We start from the raw sequence: 25,969 nt of genomic DNA, 5'->3' as shown, positions 1-25,969 counted from the left end.
GCCTTTCTTTTGTTACAAGGCTGACAGGAGTAGCGACAGCGATTTTGACAAACGAGTGACTGCTGAGGGTAGGATCACATCATGTGGGGTAGGGGTGCGCAGTCTGCCATCTTTGCCCTGGGCAAAACAGGCTTCAGCTTTTCTTACACCCAGACTACGACCCTCTTAGTTGACCAAGCCCAGGAGTGGGTAAAACGCGTTAGAGGGGCATGGTCTAGGCAGAGGAAAAGCTCTAGCCTGTTTTGAAATGTTTGAAGTCTTATGCTGGCCATACACTATGCGAAAAATCGTTCAAACTCATTTCCGAAAAACGAACACTCGGCCGTGAGAGCAGACGATCGTGCCATCATGTAATGACCGATAAATCGTTCAATGGACATAAATAAATCCATTTTTTGTTTGTTTTTTTTAGATGTACGGAGTGCAAACAGTTTGGACGAGCAACACATTATCCTTTCAAATTATCGTTCGTTCGGCAGAAAATTTCCAAACTTGTCCTTTGTTTTTTCGGCTCAAAAATTCGTGCCCATTAACTGGCCAAAAAACTGAAGAACCTTTCCAAATGACTGAATTTCGGCCGATTTGTCATATAGTGTAAGGCCACCATTAGGCTCGATTTACATATAATATTATTATTATACAGAATTTAAATAGCGCCAACAGTTTGCGCAGAGCTTTACAACATGCAGCAGAATGGAAACTAGACGTATGCAGAACGGAAACATTCATTTTGTTTGGTTTCAGATAGATTCGTCACGTTACTCATCTCGTTTCGTTGATTCATTTCGGAACAATTCCAAGTCGCATGCCCCAGTCAGTGACATCACAAGGGACCAGGGTCACCCGCTGACGTTATCTGGTGGTTACCTTAGCTATTTACCCACTTGCCAACCAGCGGCAGGTTAGCAGGTTCCTGTAGAATCCCTGTACCTGTACGGCGGTTCGCGGAAGCAATCCTAGGGGCGCGTGTGACCACTCGCCAGCGAGGAAGCCGATCCACGGGGGCTGGCGGCCGTGATTGCCACCCACGATCACTCCCCGTGAAGAGAGAAAGGCGGTCTGCTGCTGTAAACACAAGCCCATCCTCCTCACAGTTAGAATACACCCCCTAGGCTCACACTTAACCCTTTGATCACCCCTTCCTTGCCAGTGTCATTATTACAGTAGCAGTGCATATTTTTAGCACTGATTACTGTAGTAATCTCACTGGTACCCCCAAAAGTGTCAAAAATGTCAGTTAGGGGTCCGATCTGTCTGTCGCAATGTCACAGTCCCGCTAAAAATCGCAGATCGCCACCATTACTAGTAAAAAAAATTAAAAATGACATAAATTAGGGATCGACTGATTATCGGCAAAGCGGATATATCGAGGGCCGATCTGCACTTTCCCCAATATATCGGAATCGGCCCCTGAGGTTACTGATATTACCGATATATTGCCGATATATCGGAAAGTGCTTTACCGGAGTGATGCCTGCAGCTAGAGGCATCACCCCGGTACCGGCGTCCCTAGCCGGCGGTCGGCTGTCTTGGAATGACAACCGATGCGGCTGGGAAGCCGCTTGGCTGTCATCACAAGGAGCGGCAGGGAACGTCCCCCAACCCTCCCTCCCGCCGCCTTCCGCGGCTCGCCTGGGTCTCCCGTCCCACCATGACATCACTTCTGGGTACTAGGCGCCAAATTTAAAAAAATGACAGCATTCAAAACAGCCAAATTTGGCGTTTTGAATGCTTTTAAGTCCCCCGGATCCCTCCACAAGAGTTCCTGTCAAGTGCTAAAAATAAAAAAATAAAAAATAAAAAATTTTAAATGTACGACAATATTGGCCGATACCGATATGCATTGGCCAAAATATCGGTAACGGCAACGAAAAACTGATATCGATCGATCACTAACATAAATCTTTCCCTTAGTTAGTAGACGCGATAACTTTTGCACAAACCAATCAATATACACTTATTGAGATTTTGTTTACTAAACATATGTAGCAGAATACAAATATATTTTATTGGGAATATTTTATAGCAGAAAGTGAAAAATATTTATAGCTCAAAAAAATAAAAAATAAAAATATCACACAGGTGATCAAATACCAACAAAAGAAAGCTCTATTTGTTGTAAAAAAAAGGACATCAATTTTATTAGGGTACAGCGTCGCATGACCGCGCAATTTTCCATTAAATTAACGCAGTGACGAATCTCAAAAAATAGCCTGGTCATTAAGGGGGAAAACCTTCCGGTCCAGAAGGGGTTAAATAATTTAACAAAAAAATAAATAAAATAATAATTTAACATAAGAGCCAATGCATGGGGGTTCAAATTTTTTCAACTTTATCCGGCTACAACACAAATAAAGGACTATAAAAATGTATACTGTACGTTAAAAAGAGAGAATAAAATTCATGTTATAAATAATCAAATAAATTGATCATGAAAAGATTCTGTTTGAAAAAGAAAAAAAAAAAAAAGAAAAGGACTATTTATAAAAAGGTGACTATTGTAATAGTATGTAATAGTACCATGTGAAAAAAAATCTTCATGCTGTTATAACGCACAATGCAGTTATTGCTAAAAGTATATCCAGTATTGTTTAAAAAGGTAAAAAGAAATAGACCTTTTCTATTAAAAAAAAAAAAAAAAAAAGAAAGAAAGAAAAAGTCTATTTTAATTTATTGTATTACCTTTTAAACAATATTGAATATGTTGGCAATATCCTCCTTGTGTGTTATAAAAAGAGTATAAAGATTTGTTTTCATGTGGTCTGATTACAACATTTGTGTTTTAAAAACACTTTTTGCTTTATTTATTTATTTTTGTAAATTTAAAGATATTTATTAAAATATCAAATATAGGAATTTTGCTTTATTTCTTTAAAAAAATAGATACTTTTCAATAGGAATTTATTAGATTTTGTTAGATTTAGATTTAATAGTATTTTGATTATTATCATGTAACAACAATATTTGTATTGAACTTTTATACTCTAATTTCTCAACCAGGGATCAGGGGTGCTCAACCTGTCGCCATCCAGCTGTTGCGGAACTACAAGTCCCATGATGCCTTGCAAGGCTGACAGTTACAAGCATGACTCCCAAAGGCAGAGGCATGATGGGACTTGTAGTTCTGCAGCAGTTGGAGGGCCATAGGTTGAGCGCCCATGCTCCAGAGGTTGCTAGGGGCTCCTTTACCCAGTTCTGGACCGGAAGGATTTGCCCTCTTAATGACCAGGCCATTTTTTGCGATTTGGCACTGAGTTACTTTATTGGGCAATTGCGTGGTCATGCGACGCTGTACCCAAAATAAAATTGATGTCCTTTTTTCCCCACAAACAGAGCTTTCTTTTGGTGGTATTTGATCACCTGTGCGATTTTTATTTATTGCGCTATAAACAAAAAAAGAGCGACAATTCTGAAAAAAAAAAATTTTCACATTCTGCTGTATAACATTCCCAAAAAAATAAAAAGAAAAAAAATGTAAAAATCTAATTTTTTCATCCTGTTAGTCCAATTTGTATTCTGATACATATTTTTTGGTAAAAAAAAAAAAAAATCGCAATAAGCGTATTTTGATTGGTTTGCGCAAAAGTTACTGTGTCTACAAACTAGGGGAAAGATTTATGTCATTTTTATTTATTACTAGTAATGGCGGTGATCTGCGATTTGCGGTGGACAGATAGGACCCCTAACTGACATTTTTGATACTTTGGGGGGGGGGGGGGACCAGTGACATTACTACAGTAAGCAGTGCTAAAAATATGCACTTTTACTGTACTAATGACACTGGCAGGAAAGGGGTTAACCCACGGGGTGATCAAAAGTGTGAGCCTAGGGGGTGTTTTCTAACTGTGTGGGGGATGAACTTGTGGAATCAACACAGAGACCTGTGATCCTAAATAGGAGGACCACAGGAGCTCTGTGTTTATTCCAGAGAGAACAACGATCTGCTGTGTTTACAACAGCAGACCGCCGTTCTCTCTTAGCGGGGAGCGATCGCGGCGGCCGGCCCCGTGGATCGGCATCCCTGCTGCCTAATGGGGGGGGGGGGGGGGTTAGTGTGCTGCCGGCAACCGCTGTACAGGTTTGGTGGTTCACACAGCTGAGCCAGCCTGCCGCAGTATATCTGCGGGGGTTGGGGGTGTCAAACATGTTTCGGAGATTGGCTGCTACACAGCTGGGATCTAAAACCGTTTCCTAGCACTTTAACGATCATGATTACATTCACAGTGAACAGTAATCATCTATGGATTGTTCATTTGTTGCTGTTATCCGCACTCAGGAGCTGGAAGACAGACAGATTATAAGGCAGCAACTGTCAAACCTCAGCTCCGACTCCCAGCTCCAACTCCCAGCTCTAGTGTCTTCCTGACTAGTAAAGCTAAATAAGGCTTAATTTACTCTTGTAGCCAGTAACAATAGGCGGTTGAGCCGTGATTTTATCTCCCACCGCCCCTTAGCCCCGGTTCACACTGCTGCAACTTTGAATGTAACACATAAAATAGAAAGAATGAACACTGGTGTGGGTCGTTCTCCTGTCCCACCTAGCGTACTAAGGCCCCTTTTACACTTGTGCGACCTGAAAGTCCCGCGACTTTGACCAGACTTGAAGCATGGCCTGTGTAATCTTGAGGTCTATGGACCTCAAGTCGCATCCAAGTCAGACAAAAGAAGTGCAGGGACTACTTTGAAGTCGCTCATATATGAAATGTACTCGTTGGAAATCATAGGATACGACTTGCCATGTCTTTGCAGTCCCAAGTCGCAGGACAAAGTCGCACAAGTGTGAAAGGGGCCTTACGGGTGCTGGCCCTGTTTGTAGCAGTCTTCATAGTGTGGAGAAAAGAATCTGGTTGGCCGCACATCCGATAAAATCGCCTTTATTGCAACATCTTCTAGGAAAATACTCCACAGTGCAATCTAAGGGAGGAATCAGCACATCAGCTAGCTGATTTTATTGGATATGCGGCCAACCAGATTCTTTTACACTATACACTATATCTGGTCTACCCAGGAGCCTGCAGTAACTATATCTGGCCTCCCCAGGAGCCTGCAGTCACTATATCTGGTCTCCCAAGGAGCCTGCATTCCCTATATCTGGTCTCCCCAGGAACCTGCATTCCCTATATCTGGTCTCCCCAGGAGCCTGTAGTCACTATATCTGCTCTCCCCAGGAGCCTGCAGTCACTATATCTGGTCTCCCCAGGAGGCTGCATTCGCTATATCTGGTCTCCCCAGGAGGATGCAGACACTATATCTGGTCTCCCCAGGAGCCTGCAGTCACTATATCTGGTCTCCCCAGGAGGCTGCATTCGCTATATCTGGTCTCCCCAGGAGGATGCAGACACTATATCTGGTCTCCCCAGGAGCCTGCAGTCACTATATGTGGTCAACCCAGGACCCTGCACTCACTATATCTGGTCTCCCACAGTACACAGAAAATTGGAAATTGGAAATCCAATTATTTGGAAACTGCTAAATACCCTTTCTCATCAGCAGTATATAGCAGTCTTGTAACTTCTATCAGTGTGTGGTTAAAGCTTGTGGGAGGAGTTTTCATTCTCCTCTCACTGCCCAATGAAGTTGCAGCAATGCTGGAACAAGGTCATCTAGAGCCAAGGGTGAATATGCAAAATTGCAACCCCCCCCCCCCCCCCCAAAGATTTATGAGCATTATGTGTCAGCAAAAATCCCCCTCCCCTAATTGCAATTAAGCGCTAATCTGCATGCTTAGCTCAAATCCTCTCATTCCACATATGCTCCCAAATATGCAACTTTCATAAATAATTCCGATGTCGAACATTCAAATTCTGGCATCCCTCCCATCTTCTTGGTCCAAGCAGAACTGATAGGCAATGGTTTCACAAGTGCACTAATATGGATACAATCACCTCTGGCTTAAAGCTGCAGCAGTAAAACTCGGGGCCTGGATAGTGTCACACCAGACAAATATATAGGACGGGGTGTCACCCCCCCCCCCCCCCATAGAGTAACAATCCCGGACAGGAATAGGACAGCAGAAGATACAGGACAGCAATGCTCAGTGCTTGGCAGGATACAATCTCTGCAGAATTCAGACATTTATAGTCATCTTGTTACTGTAACTAATGTTGTAAAGGTCAAGTCTGAAGGTCAGGAGCGAAGCCCTTCCAAAACTAGAAGGAGATAATTTAATGGCTTAAAGGAAAAGCCCACTCCAAACAAAACATCATCCCATGCACTCCATCTGCCCTGTGATCTGTATATTCTACCTCTGGGAACCGTATTCTTACAATTCTAACTAGGAATAGGGGGGGAAATTGGGAGTTGTGCTTTGCCAAAGAGTTAAAATGTCGGAGAAATTACCATTAAAAAACGCAGAGAATAACTGGACTTTTAAGGCACCCATTATACACTCATGATTGTAATTATTATTATTTTTTGTAACAATCGTGTGTTCAGGGCCGCTGACAAGGCCGTACAGCCAGCCCTCCTGTACTGGGCCTGGGCCCCATCAGTTCAAGAGGGGGGCCCAGGCACTTGCTGAGCTGTACTGTCTTATTGCAGACACCGATCCTCTTCTGCCTTCCCCAGCTTCTCATCCTCTCCTTCCCTCCGGCTACACTGCAAGGGGGATTGGTTCTAGCACATGCGCTCCTTCCATCTGCTGCCTCCCCCCCCCCTCCCTGTGTGCCCCTTTCCCCTGCAACGCTGTTGGCTTCCCTCCTCTCCCGCCGGCAGCTCCCGAGGGCTCGTAGGGGGATTTTTCAGGATGGAGAGTGAGGGAAAAGGCCAGTTAAAGGAGTTGTAAAGTCTGAAGTTTTTTTAATCGTAATACATTCTATGCATTAAGATAAAAAATGTTCTGTGTGCAGCAGCCCCCTTCAGCCCCCCTTATACTTACCTGAGGTCCCTCTCCGTCCAGCGATGTCCATGAGATTCTCAGCCATCTGAGATTCTCTCTCCTGATTTGCTGGGAGACAGCAGAGATGCCATTGGCTGCCTCCGCTGTCAATCAAAGACAGCTAGCCAATCAGGAGAGAGAGAGGGGGCGGGGCAGGGCTGGGAAGGGCTGGGCTGGGGGGGGGGGGATGGAGGGCTCCGTGTCTGAATGGACACAGGGAGCTGTGACTCAGCTCGGGTGCCCCTATAGTAACCTGCTTGCTGTGGGGGCACTCAACAGGAGAACAGGAGGGAGGAGCCAGGAGAGCAGAAGAAGGACCCGAGAAGAGGAGGATATGGGCAAATCCTCTGCAACAGAGCAGGTAAGTATAACATGTTTGTTAGTTTTATAGGGAAAAAAAGGAGACTTTACAATCACTTTAATATCTCCTTTACTGGCCCCTTTCTTTCCTGAAGGAACACAGTGAGCGATCAGTACCAATCACTCCTGTGTCCATTCATCACTGAAGCATAGTAAACTGTGTTCACTATGCATCAGTATGTGAATGAGCAGGAAGCCTCAGAACGCTTCCTAATCATTCATCTGTACAGCTAAGGCTGTAGAGAAAGGGATTGATAAATCTAGGTCCTCAGTCCCTTTCGGCCGGGGAGGGGGAAGGGGGCCCTGTCAGGTAGGCTGTACGGGGCCCCGTGATTTCTAACAGTATATATCAGTGATGGTGAACCTTGGCACCCCAGATGTTTTGGAACTACATTTCCCATGATGCTCAACTACACTACAGAGTGCATGAGCATCATGGGAAATTTAGTTCCAAAACATTTGGGGTGCCAAGGTTCACCATCACTGGTATATATAGTATAGTGGATGCCTTAAAGGTTCCATTAATCTCCCCATATTTTAATTGCCACAACTGTGTTGGGATGTGACACCAAAACTACTGTCACCCAGTCTATGCATAATAAAGTATTACGTATTCTGCACAAGCTGTAAAAGCACATTAAAACAAGTTCTCATTCTCCTCTGTAGATAAAGGCATTGTGGAGAAATTAATCTTCAAATTTCACAACAGAGGTTCTAAAGTCACATATACTTTCCCCTTCTTTGCCATGGCAGCAGAAACTTGCCAGTGCTGGAAGCTGTTATAATTGAAGGGTTTTGTTTGAGGATCTGTAAGAATAAGCTCACAATGCAAGCAGCTACAGAGGTGAGCCACTGCTGGTTTTGAAGCTCTTTCATTGGTTGTTGGAAATATGTAAAAACTAACACTGATACTTTGGATACATTGCACTGGGTGGTTTTTCAAAGCACATTCAGCTTGAACTTGCTCCTGAGATTTGAGCTAACTCCTTTCATTTATCCTGGACCTGTTCATCCGCCCAAAAAACAGCAAGAACGGAGATGGACCTTAACCCTAAAGTTATCCCTAATCCTGACCTGAACCCTTTGTGTATAAACCAAGCTGAGCGATGACTATGTCAGCCCTAAGGACCCTTTCACAGATCCGACCAATCAGGTCCTCCTGTCTGTTTTTCAGGTGGACCCGATCGCGATCAGGCCATCCATTCTACTCTATGGGGAGGCGGACATCAGCGGACACCCGCCTGGCATCCGATCCGACAAGATCCACTGAAAACAGACGGGTGGTGATACGTTTTCCATCTGTCCAGCGGGTCGGATGTAAATGGACAGGCTGTCCGATCTCCCCATAGAGGAGAGCAGGACTCTGACAGGTCTGTCTCTGCACAGTGAGCGGACACGGACCTGTCATCCACCTGCTCAGCAGAGCAATCAACTGACCTATCAATGCTGAGCTAGCAGAGTCCACCGAGCGGATCCGACCCATGTGAAAGGGGCCTTAGACATGGCATTGACTGTGCAATTACCAACAAGCCTGGGTCCCTGGATTGTGATATCCGGGGCTCCATTAGGGAGAATTTTCCTCACTTTCTTTTTTAAGAGAACAGTTTCCCTAGACAGGAAATGAGGGAAACTCTGCAACTCGGGCACAGAATGAGAAATCAGTCCGGGGATTCTAGCCTTCCCCTTCGCTAAACTTTCCCGCACTTCCCAAACTGCAATATCTGTCCATCTATCTATCTATCTATCTATCTATCTATCTATCTATCTATCTATCTATCTATCTATCTATCTATCTATCTATCTATCTATCTATCTATCTATCTATCTATCTATCTATCTATCTATCTATCTATCTATCTATCTATCTATCTATCCATCTATCTATCTCTCCATCCATCCATATTTATAGTTAGATACTGGGAAAAAATCCTGCATTATCCCAAAGCAACCAAATATTTCATTGATTGATTGTCTGTCTGTCTGTCTATCTATCTAGCTATCTATCTATCTCTCCATCCATCCATATTTATAGATAGATACTGGGAAAAAAACCTGCATTATCCCAAAGCAACCAGATATTTCATTGATCTGTCTGTCTGTCTATCTATCTATCATTGTTCTGGAGTTTTCCAGTAAGCCATGTGTATTCTTGCCCGGAGTCTGCTCTGTCTTTGGGTTATAATGAAGAATTCTCCGGTAATATTCCTGAAAGTCGGAGTCGGTGTAACGTTATATTCTGCAGTTTGTGTAGAATTATCCGTCGGGGAAGGAATTCTATGTTGCGGATTATTTTTAATGTAAAATGTGCTGACAGAGCCATGGGATAGACTGCGATCACTGCTGGGCTGCCAGGTGTGCGGCGGGAAGGAAATTAGTGTGCGATTTCTATATGACTCACTGTCACAGATCCCGGGGTATAAATCATTAGACGTGATTCATGGAAATACACAACAATTATTTGTAAGAATAAAGGAGAGAGAGAGAGAGAGACACACAGACATCAGCACAAGGGACATACAGACATACAGACTAGGGGGAGGATTTAACCCCTCTGGCTCCAGAGGACTTCTGAAGGGACTCAAGACACAGCTGGAGATGTACTAGACAGAGCGGTACCTCATTAGATGGTCTGTGAGTGCTGCTTCCCAGAACCGAACTGTTCTCAATGGTCCCTTGGTCAGCATCCTTTAACCCTTTCCAGTCCAGTGCCGCCCCATCGCTGCCTGCAGAGAGAAGCAAAGGGTTCAGAATTAAAGTAAAGTATTAATACCATCTTCCGCTGATCTGTCCTTATTAACCACTTAAGCCCCGGAAGATTTTACCCCCTTCCTGACCAGGGTTTTTTTTGCGATTTTTTACTGCGTGAATTTAATGGACAATTGCGCGGTCGTGCGATGCTGTACCTAAACGAATTTCACGTCCTTTTTTTCCCACAAACAGAGCTTTCTTTTGGTGGTATTTGATCACCTGTGTGATTTTTTGATCATACGCTATAAACAAAAAAAGAGCGTCAATTTTGCAAAAATAACAATATTTTTCACATTTTTTAATGTGAAATTCCCCCCAAAAAAATGTAAAAATCAAAATTTTTTAACATTTTCACCCAATTTGTTTTATGCTACATATGTTTGGTAAAAAAAATCACAAAAAGCGTATTTTGATTGGTTTGCGCAATAATTATCGCGTTTACTAACAAAGGGAAAGATTTTTGTCATTTTTGGTGTTTTTTTTTTTAACGAGTAATGGCGGCGATCTGCGATTTTTTTTGCGGGACTGCGACATTGCGGCGGACAGATCGGACCCTTGACTGACATTTTTGACACTTTTGGGGTTACCAGTGACATTACTACAGTAATCAGTGCTATATATATGCACTGTTACTGTAAAAATGACACTGGCAGGGAAGGGGTTAACTGTATTGGAGAGGGAGGGGATAAGTGTGTCCCTAGGGGCGTGTTTCTAACTGTGATGGGACATGTGTACTTTTGTAAAAACAGAGATCAACGGTTCTACATAGTAGAACCGTCTGATCTCCATTTTTACACAGCGAAGAATGACAGGCGGCTTGTTTACATAAGCCGCCTGACTTTCTCCCTCTCTACCGACGATCGTAGTGTGACCGGCCGACATCGGGTCCGCCGGTCACACACGCGGACTCCTCAGTGAACGAGCCGGGGTGGGCGCGCGCTCGCCCGCTATTGGCTCACAAGCCGGTCACAGGCTAGCGGCGTAGACCTACGTCACTCTGCCTGGCCGGGGCTGACTGACGCAGTAAATATACTGTGCGCAGTCGGCAAGCGATTAAAGGACAACATATAGTCAACCCCTTCACTGCCAGAGCTTTTTTTTCACATATTTAAAAAAATAAATAAATTTAGACCTGAAGATTACCTAAAACGTCCAAAAATAATTTCTGAAAGCAGACACCCTGTAGAATAAAACAGCAGCAGTTCCAATTATTTAAGTCACATATTTGCAGTTACGGTTTATGAAGCACAAATTTCCAGTAATAATATATTTAGGTTTATTTTAGGACACACAAACACAATATATTTCCAAGTTTCTGGTAAAATATAAGACAAGGCTACGCCAAGTACAGAGCATCCAGAAAGTATTCACAGCGCTTCACTTCTTCCACATTTTGTTATGTTACAGCCTTATTCCAAATGGATTAAATGTATTATTTTCCTTAAAATTCTACAAACAATACCCCATAACAGTTGCGGGACAAGGTCTTCCAGCGCCCAGGGCAAGGATGCCAAACTGCCAAGGATGCCTACCTTCCCTTAGGGTTAGGGTCAAGACGCCCCCCCATGCCTGCAATAAACCATTGCGCCCAGGCCAACTGACCCTCATGGCCACCCCTTGTCCCGGCCCTGCCCCATAATGACAATGTGAAAGAAGTTTGTTTAAAATCTTTGCAAATTTATTAAAAATAAAAAATGAAAGAAACCCATGTACATAAGTATTCACACCCTTTGCTCAATACTTTGGAGAAGGACCTTTGGCACCAATTACAGGCTCAAGTATTTTTGAATACGATGTTACAAGCTTGGCACACTTATTTTTTGGGCAGTTTCTCCCATTCTTCTTTGCAGAACCACCCAAGCTGCATCAGGTTGGATGGGGAACGTCGGTGCACAGCAATTTTCTTTTTTCTCCAGAGATGTTCTATCGGGTTCATGTCTGGGCTCTGGCTGGGCCACTCAGGGACGTTCACAGAGTTGTCCCGTAGTCACTCCTTTGTTATCCTGGCTGTGTGCTTAGGGTCGTTGTCCTGTTGGAAGATGAATCTTCCCCCCCAGTCTGAGGTCCAGAGCACTCTGGAGCAAGGACGCCTCTGTACATTGCTGCATTCATCTTTCCCTCAATCCTGACTAGTCTCCCAGTTCCTGCCACTGAAAAACATCCCGTCAACATGATGCTGCCGCCGCCATGCTTCACTGTAGGGATGGTATTGGCCAGGTAATGAGCAGTGCCTGGTTTCCTCCAGACATGACGCTTGGCATTTAGGCCAAAGAGTTCAATCATTGCTTTATCAGACCAGAGAATTTGTTTCTTTATATTGTTTATTTTTCAGAATTGTTGCATTTTTTAGTTTATGTGCAAAAAAAAAAAAAAAAAATTGGCAGAAGTGAGCAAATACCACCAAAAGAAAGCTCTAATTGTGGGAAAAAAAGGACATCAATTTTTCTTTTTTTTTTAGGACATCAATTTTATGTAGGTACATCGTCGCACGACCGCGCAATTGTCCGTTAAAGTAACGCAGTGCCGTATCGCAAAAAATGGCCTGGTCATTAGGTGGGAAAATCTTCCGGTCCAGAAGTGGTTAAAATATCACGTGTCTGCAAAATGGCAAAAAATGTTGTTATGACATACAGTAAAAGGGATAAAGGCCAACTAAACCTTCAGCCAATCAAACTTTTATTTTAGATCAGCTAAATACATTCCAGGGTGCATCAAATCAAAAGGTGTGCAAAGCTTCATGATTTCTTTTTTTCTGCATGGTGCGGAGAATAACCCTTGCTCTCTGTGGGGAAGCAGTGGTCTCCCTACAGAGGTCCAACACCCCCCCCCCCCCCACTGACTCAGAGCTACAGCTCTCCAATCAGCAGGGAGCATTGAGCATTGCTGATTGCAGATAGTTGTGACTCAGCATGGGGTGCAGATCAGTCCACCCCAATGTGAACATGGAGGGATGAGTGAATCCCTGGCTTGGGATAATATTATTAAAATTAAATCTTAACCACTTCTGGACCGGAAGGATTTGCCCCCTTAATGACCAGGCCATTTTTTGCGATTCTGCACTGCGTTACTTTAACGGACAATGCGACGCTGTACCCAAATACAATTGATGTCCTTTTTTTCCCCACAAATATAGCTTTCTTTTGGTGGTATTTGATCACCTAAACAATTTTTATTTTTTGCGCTATAAACAAAAAAAGAGCGACAATTCTAAAAAAACAAACAAACAATATTTTTCACATTCTGCTATATAACATTCCCCAAAAAAATGTAAAAATCTAAATTTTTAACATTTTAGGCCAATTTGTTTTCTGCTACATTTTTTTGGTAAAAAAAAAAAAATCGCAATAAGCGTATTTTGATTGGTTTGTGCAAAAGTTATTGCGTTTACTAACTAAGGGAAAGATTTCTGTCATTTTTATTGTGTTTTTTTTTTTTACTAGTAATGGCGGCGATCTGCGATTTTTAGCAGGACTGCGACATTGCGGCGGACAGATCGGACCCCTAACTGACATTTTTGACACTTTTGGGGGGACCAGTGACATTACTACAGTAATCAGTGCTAAAAATATGCACTGTTACTGTAATAAGGACACTGGCAGGGAAGGGGTAAACACTGTGGGTGATCAAGGGGTTAAATGTGTGCCTAGGGGCGTGTTTCTAACTGTATGGGGGAGGGGCTTGTGAAATGACCATAGAGACATGTGATCCTATATAAAAGGATCGCAGGGAAGGATTGACCCTTTAACCACTTGCCGACCGCCGCACGACTATCTACGTCGGCGGTCAGCCCCTCACAGGCAAACTAACGTAGGGCTACGTTGCTTGCTTGTGAGGGTCTAGGGAGTGAGCGCGCGCCGCCGGAGGCGCACTCCCGCTCCCGCGTGGTCACGGACCCCCCCGCGCGTGTGACCAGCGGACCCGATGTCCGCCGGCCACTCGGCGATCGGCGGGGGAGAGGGAGAATGTCAGGCAGCTTGTGTAAACAAGCCACCTGTCATTCTCCTCGCTGCAAAGACACTGATCACATCTACTATGTAGATCCGTTGATCAGTGTCCTTACAGCTCAAGCCACAGCCAATCACAGTAGAAAGCACGCCCCTAGGGACACACATAGCCCCTCCCTCCCAAATAAAGTTAACCCCTTCACTACCAGTGTATTTTTACAGTAACAGTGCATATATATAGCACTGATTACTGTAGAAATGTCACTGGGACCCCCAAAAGTGTCACAAATGTCAGTCAAGGGTCCGATCTGCCTGCCCCAATGTCGCAGTACCGCAAAAAAAATCGCAGATCGCCGCCATTACGCGTTAAAAAAAAAAACAACAAAAATGACAAAAATCTTTCCCTTTGTTAGTAAACGCGATAACTTTTGCGCAAACCAATCAAAATACGCTTTTTGCGATTTTTTTTACCAAACATAGGTAGCATAAAACAAATTGGCCGAAAATGTTAAAAAATTTTGATTTTTACATTTTTTTTGGGGGGAATTTCATATAAAAAAATGTGAAAAATATTGCTATTTTTGCAAAATTGTCGCTCTTTTTTTGTTTATAGCGCGTGATCAAAAAATCGCACAGGTGATCAAATACCACCAAAAGAAAGCTCTGTTTGTGGGAAAAAAAGGACGCCAAATTCGTTTAGGTACAGCATCGCACGACCGCGCAATTGTCCGTTAAAGTCACGCAGTGCCGAATCGCAAAATACCCCCTGGTCGGAATGGGGGTAAAATCTTCCGGGGCTTAAGTGGTTAATAATAACAGCTGCACACATAGGTGGAAGGAAGCCCAATATTTTACTTTACTGTTCCAGAGGAGCTCTGGACCTAAAACAGAGGCCCGCTCACACCTGAGAAGAGCCATTTCCAGGTGTTTTATTTGAGAGTTTTGGCAAGATTATTATGAGCGTTTTACATGTGTATTAAAGCTTTGTGTGTTTTTATTTAAACCAATAGGAAGCAGTGAGGGGTGAGATTAGGGGTGGAGAGCTACTGCTTTGCAAAAACAAAATGCTAGTAAAAAAAATGTTAATTTTTCAGTTCTCGTTGAAGTGTATGGGTAGAATCTGCCAAAGGCTGCATTCACACCTGAGCGTCCTGCTTTTCAATGTTTTTTCTGGCTTTTTTGGGTGTTTGTATGCACGTTTTTGAGTGTTTTTGTATAGCTTTTTAAAAGAGTTTTTGAACTTTGGCGGTTTATTTTATTATTGAATAGAGAAAAACATCACCTGTTTCATCATTTGTTGCTTTGTTTTTCAGCCTTACCATTCACTTTTTTGTATTATTTATTTATTATTTTGTTTGAGTTATGGTTAGGGCTTAATTTATTTATTTTACTATTTATTTACTTAATTTTATGTATTCATATTTGTTAGTTTAGGGGTTAATATTAGGGTTAGGGGTTAGGATTCGGCGGGCCATATTTAATATTAGGGTAAAGGGTTGATATTAGGGTTTAGGGGATAGGATTAGGAGTTAATAGTGTTAGGGGTTAGGGTTATGGGTCAATATTAGGGTTAGGGGTTAGGATTAAGTTTACAGGGTTAATATTAGGGTTAGGGGTTAGGATTCGGCGGGCCATATTAGTGTTTAGGATCAGTATTAGGGTTAGGGGTTAAGATTAGGGGTCAATATTAGGGTTGGGGCTAGGATTTGAGTTTAATATTAGGGTAAGGGGTTGATATTAGGGTTTAGGGGATAGGATTAGGAGTTAATAGTGTTAGGGGTTAGGGTTATGGGTCAATATTAGGGTTAGGGGTTAGGATTAAGTTTACAGGGTTAATATTAGGGTTAGGGGTTACGGTTAGGGGTTATTTGATTTATTTTACTATTTATTTAACTAATTGTATGTATTTTTTCTGTTAGGTTAAGGGTTTATATTAGGGTTAGGGGGTTGGATTAGGAGTCAATATTAGGGTTAAGGGTTAGGGGGTCGGGATTAGGGTTAGGGGTTAATGTTAGGGTTATGAGTTTGGGTTAGGAGTTAATATTAGGGTTAGGGGTTAGGAATAGGGTTTACTATTAGGGTTAGGAATAGGGTTTAATATTAGGGTTAGGGGTTACAATTAGGGTTAAGGGTTAGGATTAGGGGTCAATATTAGGGTTAGGGGATATGATTAGGAGTTAATATTAGTGTTGGGGGTTAGGGTCAGGGGTCAATATTAGGGTTAGGGGTTAGGATTAGGGAGTTAATATTAGGGTTGGGGTTAGGATTAGGGGGTTAATATTAGGGTTGGGGTTAGAATTAGGGTTTAATATTAGAGTTAGGGGTTAATATTAGGGTTAGGGGATAGGATTGGGAGTTAATATTAGTGTTTGCACTGTGTGCAAAGACGGAGCTGTCAGATCCCCGCTGTCCTCTATGGGGAGATCGGATGAGAACGGACCGCCTGTCCGTTCTCATCCGATCCCATCCAATCCGATCCTCCAGATGGATGGAAAATAGGGTTTCCATCCATCCGGATTTCACAGACAGGATCGGATCGGAGAGCAGCGGGTGTCAGTGGAGATATCTCCGCTGACACCTGCTGCCCCATAGGGGTGCATGGAGCATCCAATCAGGTCCGCCTGAAAAACTGACAGGCGGATCGGATCGCCCGTGTGAAAGGGGCCTAAGAAAGGTGAGAGGTCCAGGGATATAACATGAATCCAGTCAATCTTTATTGCATGTGACAAGGATCAGAAGAAAAGCCGGATTGCCATTAATCAGGGTATTGTAGAATGGCCTCAGACTGCCACCATGGCACCACTCATCACCACTCTTTGCCCATGCTTCCGGCTCCTGCATACTCCGGTGCCGGTAATATTACTAATCTAACTTCTAAGGGCTCATTCACACAGAGTTCTGTAAACCATGAAGAATGGGCATATCTCTGTGCGGATGGGTGGTAAAAACAGGTGGCTGGGATGCGGTTTTACACCCCCCTCTAATTACCTAGCTGATTTGTACTATGGCAGCTGGATGGGGATATACAAATGACGCTTTGCTGCAATCATTGTAACTTGGTCTGTAGAAGTCAATGAAGGTGCCATGCAGCCACAAGGCTCTCGGTTGCAGTGCAGTGTTTTAACCTCTTGCCGACCACCCAACGCAGATATACTGCGGCAAGGTGGCTCGACTGCGCAAATCGCCGTACCCCTACGTAGCTCCTCGAGATCCATGAGAGGGGAAGCTGATCTGCAGGGCCGGTGGTCGTGATTGCCGCTGGGCACCCGCCATCACTTCCTGGGAAGACAGAAGGGCGGTCTGCTGTTATAAACACGGCAGACCGTTCTTCTCTCAGGAATCATCACAGGGCACCCGCGATCACTCACCAGAGAGAACAACGGTCTGCTGTTGTAATCACCACCGGAGGCTCGCACCCGCCCGCCCCCATTAGCCAGCGTGGAAGCCGATCCACGGGGCGGTTGGCTCCGATTGCCGCCGCCACCTGCAATCGCTCCCCGCTAAGAGAGAACAGCGGTCTGCTGTTGTAAACACAGCAGACCGTTCTTCTCTCTGGAATTAACACTATTTAGGATCACAGGTCTTTGTGTTGACTCCATAAGCCCATCCCCTTCACAGTTAGAAAACACCCCCTAGGCATACATTTAACACTTTGATTGCCCCTGGGTTAACCTCTTCCTTGCCAGTGTCATTATTACAGTAACAGTGCATATTTTTAGCACTGATTACTGTAGTATTGTCACTGGTCCCCCCAAAAGTGTCAAAAATGTCAGTTAGGGGTCCGATCTGTCCACCGCAATGTCGCAGTCCCGCTAAAAACTGCTGATCGCCACCATTACTAGTAAAAAAAATAAATAAATAAATGAAAATGACATAAATCTTTCTCATAGTTTGTAGATGCCATAACTTTTGCGCAAACCAATCAAAATACACTTAAAGAGGAAGTAAGCCCTCCTCTGACACTTCCACCTATAGGTAAGCCTATGATAAGGCTTACCTATAGGTACTGTAAATATCTCCTAAACATGCACCGTTTAGGAGATATTTACCTTACATGCAGCCAGTGACGTCACTGGCGCATGCGCTCTGAAGGAACGGCCGCTGGTGCCGTTTCTTCAAAGACCCGTGCCGTGACTGTCGGCTCCCGCGCGCGTGCGCGGGAGTGACGTCACCGCGGCTCCGGCCAATCAGATGGCCGGATGCCGCGATCCCGGAAGACGGGCGACTGGACATATCGCCCGTCATACAGGTGAGTGATCGGCACGGCGGGGGCTCGTTCTAAGGTAAGTATTGCATAATGAGCTAGTAAACGGGTTTACAACCTCTTTAATGGGATTTTTTTTAACCAAAAAATATGTATCAGAATATAAATTGGCCTAAAATGATGAAAAAATTAGATTTTTTATTTTTTTTTTTTTATTGAGAATGTAATATAGCAGAATGTAAAAAATATTGTTTTTTTTTTTTCAGAATTGTTGCTATATGTTGTTAATAGTGCAAAAAATAAAAATCACAGAGGTGATCAAATACCACCAAAAGAAAGCTCTATTTGTGGGAAAAGGACATCAATTGCATTTTGGTGGGTACAGTGTCGCACGACCGCACAATTGTCCGGTAAAGTAACGCAGTGCTGAATCGCAAAAAATGGCCTGGTCATTAAGGGGGTAAATCCTTCCGGTCCTTAAAGCAAGTGTAAACAAGCTGCCTGTCAGTTCTCCCTGTGTAAAAGTGGAGATCTGACCGTTCTACTATGTAGAACGGTTGATCTTTGCTTTTACACCAATAGGAATGTCCCTACACAGTTAGAATCACGCCCCTAGGACACACTTAACCCCTCCCTGTCCAATAAAGTTAACCCCTTCCCTGCCAGTGTCATTTTTGCAGTAACAGTGCATATGTATAGCACTGATTACTGCAGTAATGTCACTGGTAACCCCAAAAGTGTCAAAAATGTCAGTCAAGGGTCCGATCTGTCCGCCGCAATGTCGCAGTACCGAAAAAAAAATCGCAGATCGCCGCCATTACGCGTTAAAAAAAAAAAAAAACAAAAATGACAAAAATCTTTCCCTTTGTTAGTAAACGCGATAACTTTTGCGCAAACCAATCAAAATACGCTTTTTGCGATTTTTTTTACCAAACATAGGTAGCATAAAACAAATTGGCCGAAAAATGTTAAAAAATTTTGATTTTTACTTTTTTTTTGGGGGAATTTCATATAAAAAAATGTGAAAAATATTGTTATTTTTGAAAAATTTACGCTCTTTTTTTGTTTATAGCGCGTGATCAAAACATCGCACAGGTGATCAAATACCACCAAAAGAAAGCTCTGTTTGTGGGAAAAAAAGGGCGTCAAATTCGTTTAGGTACAGCGTCGCACGACCGCGCAATTGTCCGTTAAAGTCACGCAGTAAAAAAGCGCAAAAAAACCCCTGGTCCTTTAGCAGCCAAATCCTCCGGGGCTTAAGTGGTTAAGTTCATTCCTCTTCCTCATGAATGTACACTTGGCACCCCATACTGACAGAAAAACACAGAATTGTTGACATTGTTGCAGATTTATTAAAAAAGAAAAACTGAAATATCACATGGTCCTAAGTATTCAGACCCTTTGCTGTGACACTCATATATTTAACTCAGGTGCTTTCCATTTCTTCTGATCATCCTTGAGATGGTTCTACACCTTCATTTGAGTCCAGCTGTGTTTGATTATACTGATTGGACTTGATTAGGAAAGCCACACACCTGTCTATATAAGACCTTCCAGATCACAATGCATGTCAGAGCAAATGAGAATCATGAGGTCAAAGGAACTGCCTGAAGAGCTCAGAGACAGAATTGTGGCAAGGCACAGATCTGGCCAAGGTTACAAAAAGATTTCTGCTGCACTTAAGGTTCCTAAGAGCACAGTGGCCTCCATAATCCTCAAATGGAAGACGTTTGGGACGACCAGAACCCTTCCTAGAGCTGGCCGTCCGGCCAAACTGAGCTATTGGGGGAGAAGAGCCTTGGTGAGAGAGGTAAAGAAGAACCCAAAGATCACTGTGGCTGAGCTCCAGAGATGCAGTCAGGAGATGGGAGAAAGTTGTAGAAAGTCAACCATCACTGCAGCCCTCCACCAGTCGGGGCTTTATGGCAGAGTGGCCCGACGGAAGCCTCTCCTCAGTGTAAGACACATGAAAGCCCGCATGGAGTTTGCTAAAAAACACCTGAAGGACTCCAAGATGGTGATAAATAAGATTCTCTGGTCTGATGAGACCAAAATATAACTTTTTGGCCTTAATTCTAAGCGGTATGTGTGGAGAAAACCAGGCACTGCTCATCACCTGTCCAATACAGTCCCAACAGTGAAGCATGGTGGTGGCAGCATCATGCTGTGGGGGTGTTTTTCAGCTGCAGGGACAGGACGACTGGTTGCAATCAAGGGAAGGATGAATGCGGCCAAGTACAGGGATATCCTGGACAAAAACCTTCTCCAGAGTGCCCTGGACCTCAGACTGGGCCGAAGGTTTACCTTCCAACAAGACAATGACCCTAAGCACACAGCTAAAATAACGAAGGAGTGGCTTCACAACAACTCCGTGACTGTTCTTGAATGGCCCAGCCAGAGCCCTGACTTAAACCCAATTGAGCATCTCTGGAGAGACCTAAAAATGGCTGTCCACCAACGTTTACCATCCAACCTGACAGAACTGGAGAGGATCTGCAAGGAGGAATGGCAGAGGATCCCCAAATCCAGGTGTGAAAGACTTGTTGCATCTTTCCCAAAAAGACTCCTGGCTGTATTAGATCAAAAGGGGGCTTCTACTAAATACTGAGCAAAGGGTCTGAATACTTAGGACCATGTGATATTTCAGTTTTTCTTTTTTAATAAATCTGCAACAATGTCAACAATTCTGTGTTTTTCTGTCAGTATGGGGTGCTATGTGTACATTCATGAGGAAGAAGAATGAACCTAAATGATTTTAGCAAATGGCTGCAATATAACAAAGAGTGAAAAATTTAAGGGGGTCTGAATACTTTCCGTACCCACTGTATATATATGTATATAATTTATTTATTTATTTTTTTCAGCAGAGATCCTAGGTAATAAAATTGCGATTATTGCAATTTTTTTGTCACAAGGTATTTGCGCATCGGTTTTTCAAAGCAATACATTTGAATAATTAAAAAACAAAAAAAAAACACAATATATACCCCATTGTATAATATAAAAGATGATGTTACGCCAAGTTAATAGATACTTAACATGTCTCGCTTTAAAATTGCGCACGCTCCTGGAATGGCGACAAATCTACGGTACCTAAAATCCTCCATAGGAGACACTTTAGACTACATGTACACGGGACGTTGTAAAAAGTCCCTTGAACACTGGAATTTAAAGGACGTTTAAAACGTCCGTTGTGTCGCGTTTGCAGCCGCGTTTAGCGGGTGTTTGCGCTCAGAACCGTTTCTAAAGGTCAAAAAATCTTCCCCCTTTTAAAATGGAAAAACACGAGGGCTAAACGCGGGTGATCGCGTTCAGTCGCGTTTTTGCATTTGAAACGCCGGTAAACGCACGTTCTGAACATCCTGAACGCAAATAATTGCTTTCCAAAAAACGACACTGAACTCAACTGCCTCTAAACGACTGTAAACGACCTGGTGTACATGGACAGATAAGATAACAGAGGAGGGTTCAGGGGCTTCTGAAAAAAACGCCCAACTGCTCCTAAACGGCCGTTTTACAAGTTGCAGTGTACATGAGGCCTTAAACACCTTTACAGGTTACCTGTTTAAAGTTACAGAGGAGGTCTAGAATTTATAACGGTCGCAGTGATACCTCGCATGTGTGGTGCGACTTACATATGCGCTCATTTCTACGGAGGTATTTTCTTGTAATGTAAACATCCCTTGTAATATAAATAAGGATGACAGGTGCTCTCTATGAAGAGATCCGGGGTCAAAAAGACCCTAAATCTCTTCTTTACCTTAAGGGATCTTTCACACGGTCCGCTTCCGTAGGCGGATCCGTGCTGCTCAGCGGGGATCGATCCGCCGATCCCCACTGAGCCGGCGGATGACAGCTCCGTCTCCGCTTGCAGTGCGGAGAGGGAGGTGTCACAGCCCCCGCTGCCCTCTATGGGGGATCGAATGAGAGCGGACCGCCTGTCCGCTCTCATCCGATCCGATCCGATCCCTGGACGGATGGAAAAATAGGGTTTCCATCCGTCCAGATTTCATGGACAGGATCGGATGCGGGTGTCAGCGGAGGTGTCTCCGCTGACATCCGCTGCCCCATAGAGCTGCATCGGATCTGCCTAAAAAACTGACAGACGGATCTGATTGGAACGCCCGTGTGAAAGAGCCCTTAAAAGCAAAAAATCCAAAAAATGTTTTTTTGATCTTTTGCTTTAAAAAAAAAAAAGAAGGACACAGAGGCGTTTAAAGAGGATCTACTCTTTGATTGCCTGTGTGACCAGTCGACGGCACTGTCAGGAACATGTCTCAGGCTACCTGGCAAAAATGGTAAGTCCAAGAATCATTGGCGAGCAGCGCGCGCGGGGGGGAGCAGTGGGGGGGGGGGGGAGCAGGGGAGGGGGGGTGGATGTCCCCTTCCACCGCTTCTGAAAGCATTCCAGCGGCTCATGAGCCGCTTGGAACGCTTTCAAGGGAAAGTCAGCCGCTGTTTGAAAAAACAATACTGGGGGTTAAAGCGGTTGTATCCCCAAAAAAAAAAAAGACACAAAAAAGAGGGATCAGAAGCAGGCAGAACAGGGAAGGGGATCAGTGTCTGAGAAGTATATACAGGAACGTTGACCTGTGTCTGTGTGTCTCCTGGCAGCAGGGGGAGAAACTAGCTTTCAGCTGCTGCAGAGAGCCGCACAGGGCTTCCTTCTGTAATTGCTCCTCTGCTGGACCGCACTGATTCCCCGTGCTGTTGGGGTCCCCCCTGTGTGCCCGGGGCCCCCTATAGGAGGACTGGTGGTCCCCCCCCTATCAGTGGCCCTGCACTGCAGTGCCATTCATTGTTAATGGTACCCCAAACACAGCTAGCAGATGCACATTTTTTTCACCTGGAAAAATGTGCAACAAACGCATTAAAAAACGTGCATAGCTGAAAACGCAAAAAGCTTCAGGAGCTACTTTGATGCGTTTGTTGCATGTAGCAGCAGCCTATTGAAATAAATGGACTGCCCTACGCACGTAGTCAGGGCCGCCGATAAGGGGGGGGGGGACCACCAGTCCTCTTGTAGGGGGACCCGGCACACAGGGGGGCCCCAACAACACGGGAATCATGCGGTCAGGAGTAGGGGCAATTACAGAAGAAAGCCCTCTCTGCAGCAGCTGAAAGTCAGTTTCTCCCCCTCCTGCTAGCTTTCACCTTCTGCAGAGAGAGACACAGACACAGGGCACCGTTCCTGTAATTGCTTCTCCAACACCGATCCCCCTCCCTGTTCTGCTGCTTCTAATCTCCCCCTTCTTGTGTGCCCCCCCCCCCCCACAGCACTGCAGGCTTTCCTGTCCTGTAAAAAAAATAGTAATGTATATAAAAAAAATAATATTATAATACTTTGTATTTAAACATTGTAATAAATAATTAAAAAAAAAAAAATTGTAAAGAAAAATAATTGCAAACATGTTCTGCCTGCTTCAGACCCCCGCTCCCCTTCCCGTGTGCCTCCCCCCCCCCCCTTTTTAAATTGTAAAATAAAATAAGTGTAAAGATTTTTAACATTAAAAATAAAAAAAAAAATTATACATTTTTTTTAATGTAAATTTTTTTTTAAAAAAGGGCTCATTCACACAGCTTCTCTGTTATGTCTGTGCTCGCCAACAATGATTTTATTGCATTTGTGAAAATATTGTCTTGATAAATAAATAAATAAATAATGTTCTGCCTGCTTCTGACCCCCGCCCCCCTTCCCGTGTGCCCCCCCCCCTTTTTAAAAAAAATTGTAAAATAAAATAATTGTAAAGATTTTTAACATTTAAAAAAAAAGAATTATACATTGTATTTTAATGTAAAAAAACAATTTAAAAAGGGCTCATTTACACAGCTTCTCTGCTATGTTTGTGTTCGCCAACAATGATTTTATTGTATTTTTGGTGAAAATATGGTCTTGAGAAATAAATAAATAAATAATGTTCTGCTTGCTTCTGACCCCCTGCCCCCCTTCCCGTGTGCCCCCCCCCCCTTTTAAGAAAATTGTAAAATAAAATAATTGTAAAGATTTTTAACATTCAAAAAAAAAAATGTACATTTTATTTTTTATGTAAAAAACAATTTAAAAAGGTCTCATTCACACAGCTTCTCTGTTATGTTTGTGTTCGCCAACAATGATTTTATTGTATTTTTTGTGAAAATATTGTTTTGATAAATAAATAAATAATGTTCTGCTTGTTTCTGACCCCCGCCCCCATTCCCGTGTGCCCCCCCCCCTTTTTAAAAATTGTAAAATAATTGTAAAGATTTTTTAACATTTAAAAAAAAAATTATACATTTTATACATTACATTTTTATGTAAAAAACAATTTAAAAAGGGCTCATTCACACAGCTTCTCTGTTATGTTTGTGTTCACCAACAATGATTTTATTGTATTTTTTGTGAAAATATTGTCTTGATAAATAAATAAATAAATAATGTTCTGCCTGCTTCTGACCCCCGCCCCCATTCCCGTGTGCCCCCCCCCTTTTTAAAAATTGTAAAATAATTGTAAAGATTTTTTAACATTTAAAAAAAAAATTATACATTTTATACATTACATTTTTATGTAAAAAAATATTTAAAAAGGGCTCATTCACACAGCTTCTTCATTATGTTCCTCATTATGTTTGTGTTTGCCAACAATGATTTTATTGTATTTTTAGTGACAATATTGTCTTGATAAATTTGTGGGGGGGGGATGCCAGGTAGGCCATACGGGGCACCGCGATCTCTAACAGCAGCCCTGCACGCAGTGCCCACATGCGCACAAAATGAGCGCAAACGCGGTGTGATAGTAGTTAGACAGTTAGAAATGTTTTGGCAGACAGTTGACGTGCAGATTTCCCTGTTTGCGGGTCGTTCTGTATAGACGGGTATCCTCAGCATTTTGTATATCCTTCTTTTACTCCTATAATCAGTCGCTCTGCCTCGCTCTGCACGCCCCCCCCCCCTTACCCCCATCATCCATCATGGATTATTGATATTTGTATTATCAGGCTCCTCGCTCAGACCAGCCTGAGAACACATCCAATTAAAAGTCCTATAGATCGTCTCAGAGTCACACCTATAAATCACGGTCCACAGCAACGCTGGGACAGCTCCTCTCCTCCCTAAATCAATGCACTGCATGACCTTCCACTGCTCCTTTCCTTCCAGCCACTGGCAGTAAGTATGACACTATGGGGTGGGGGTGGGGGGGGATTTACTAAACGCAAATACAGTGCATCCGGAAAGTATTCACTTTTTTCACATTTTATGTTACAGCTTTATTCCAAAATGGATTCAATTCATTATTTTCCACAAAATTCTACAAATAATACCCCATAATCAGGGCCATCTTACCGAATGGGCACGCTGGGCAGTTTCCCGGGGGCCCCACCTGCCCAGCAACCCAGCCCCAGCCAAGCATTAGTCCCAATTCCCCTGTGCATCCCACCGCCAAACTTAGCAGGTGGCAAGCGCCTGTCGGCCCTGTGTTGCTGTCAGGCCACTTGGGCCATAGAGGGGGAGCCCACAACTGCAGGAATGCCTGTCCACCTCCATGGGAACAGGCACACACAGGACAGCCGAGTCTGACTCCCGTCTATGTGTGTGTTCACCGGACCCAGCCCCCGAACTTGGAAGCTGTCATTAGCCTGGCACTGCTGTACCAATAAATATCGCCTTATCAATAATTTGCATTTTTATTCTCATGGGTGATTGTGTAGGCGAGGGCCCCGGTGCACTGCATTGCCCGGGGCCCTTTAATGCTCTTAAGATGGCACTGCCCATAATGACAACGTAAAAGAAGTTTGTTTGAAATCTTTGCAAATTTATTAAAAGTAAAAAACTAAAAAAATCCCATGTATAAAAGTATT

The 25,969-nt window shown here is 43.5% G+C and overlaps 1 protein-coding gene across 5 annotated transcripts in view; it reads right to left on the bottom strand.

The window, feature by feature from the left end:
• FAM131B (family with sequence similarity 131 member B) overlaps positions 1-25,969 on the bottom strand; it is a 153,934-nt gene that overhangs the window by 90,641 nt on the left and 37,324 nt on the right. For all 5 annotated transcript variants that reach the window (XR_014225709.1, XM_082267335.1, XM_082267336.1 and 2 more), the window contains exon 2: positions 9,854-9,960. Coding sequence is in view for 4 of the 5 variants with exons in the window: in XM_082267335.1 (XP_082123461.1) it covers positions 9,854-9,960 (107 nt within the window). In the remaining variant the exon portion in view is untranslated. The remainder of the gene's footprint in view (positions 1-9,853; positions 9,961-25,969) is intronic.

Source organism: Pelophylax lessonae (assembly GCF_965119305.1).
Source record: "Pelophylax lessonae genome assembly, chromosome: 9".
Classification (NCBI taxonomy): Eukaryota; Metazoa; Chordata; class Amphibia; order Anura; family Ranidae; genus Pelophylax; species Pelophylax lessonae.
Note: the sequence above shows the minus strand (reverse complement) of the source record. Positions and strands in the feature narration are given on the sequence as shown.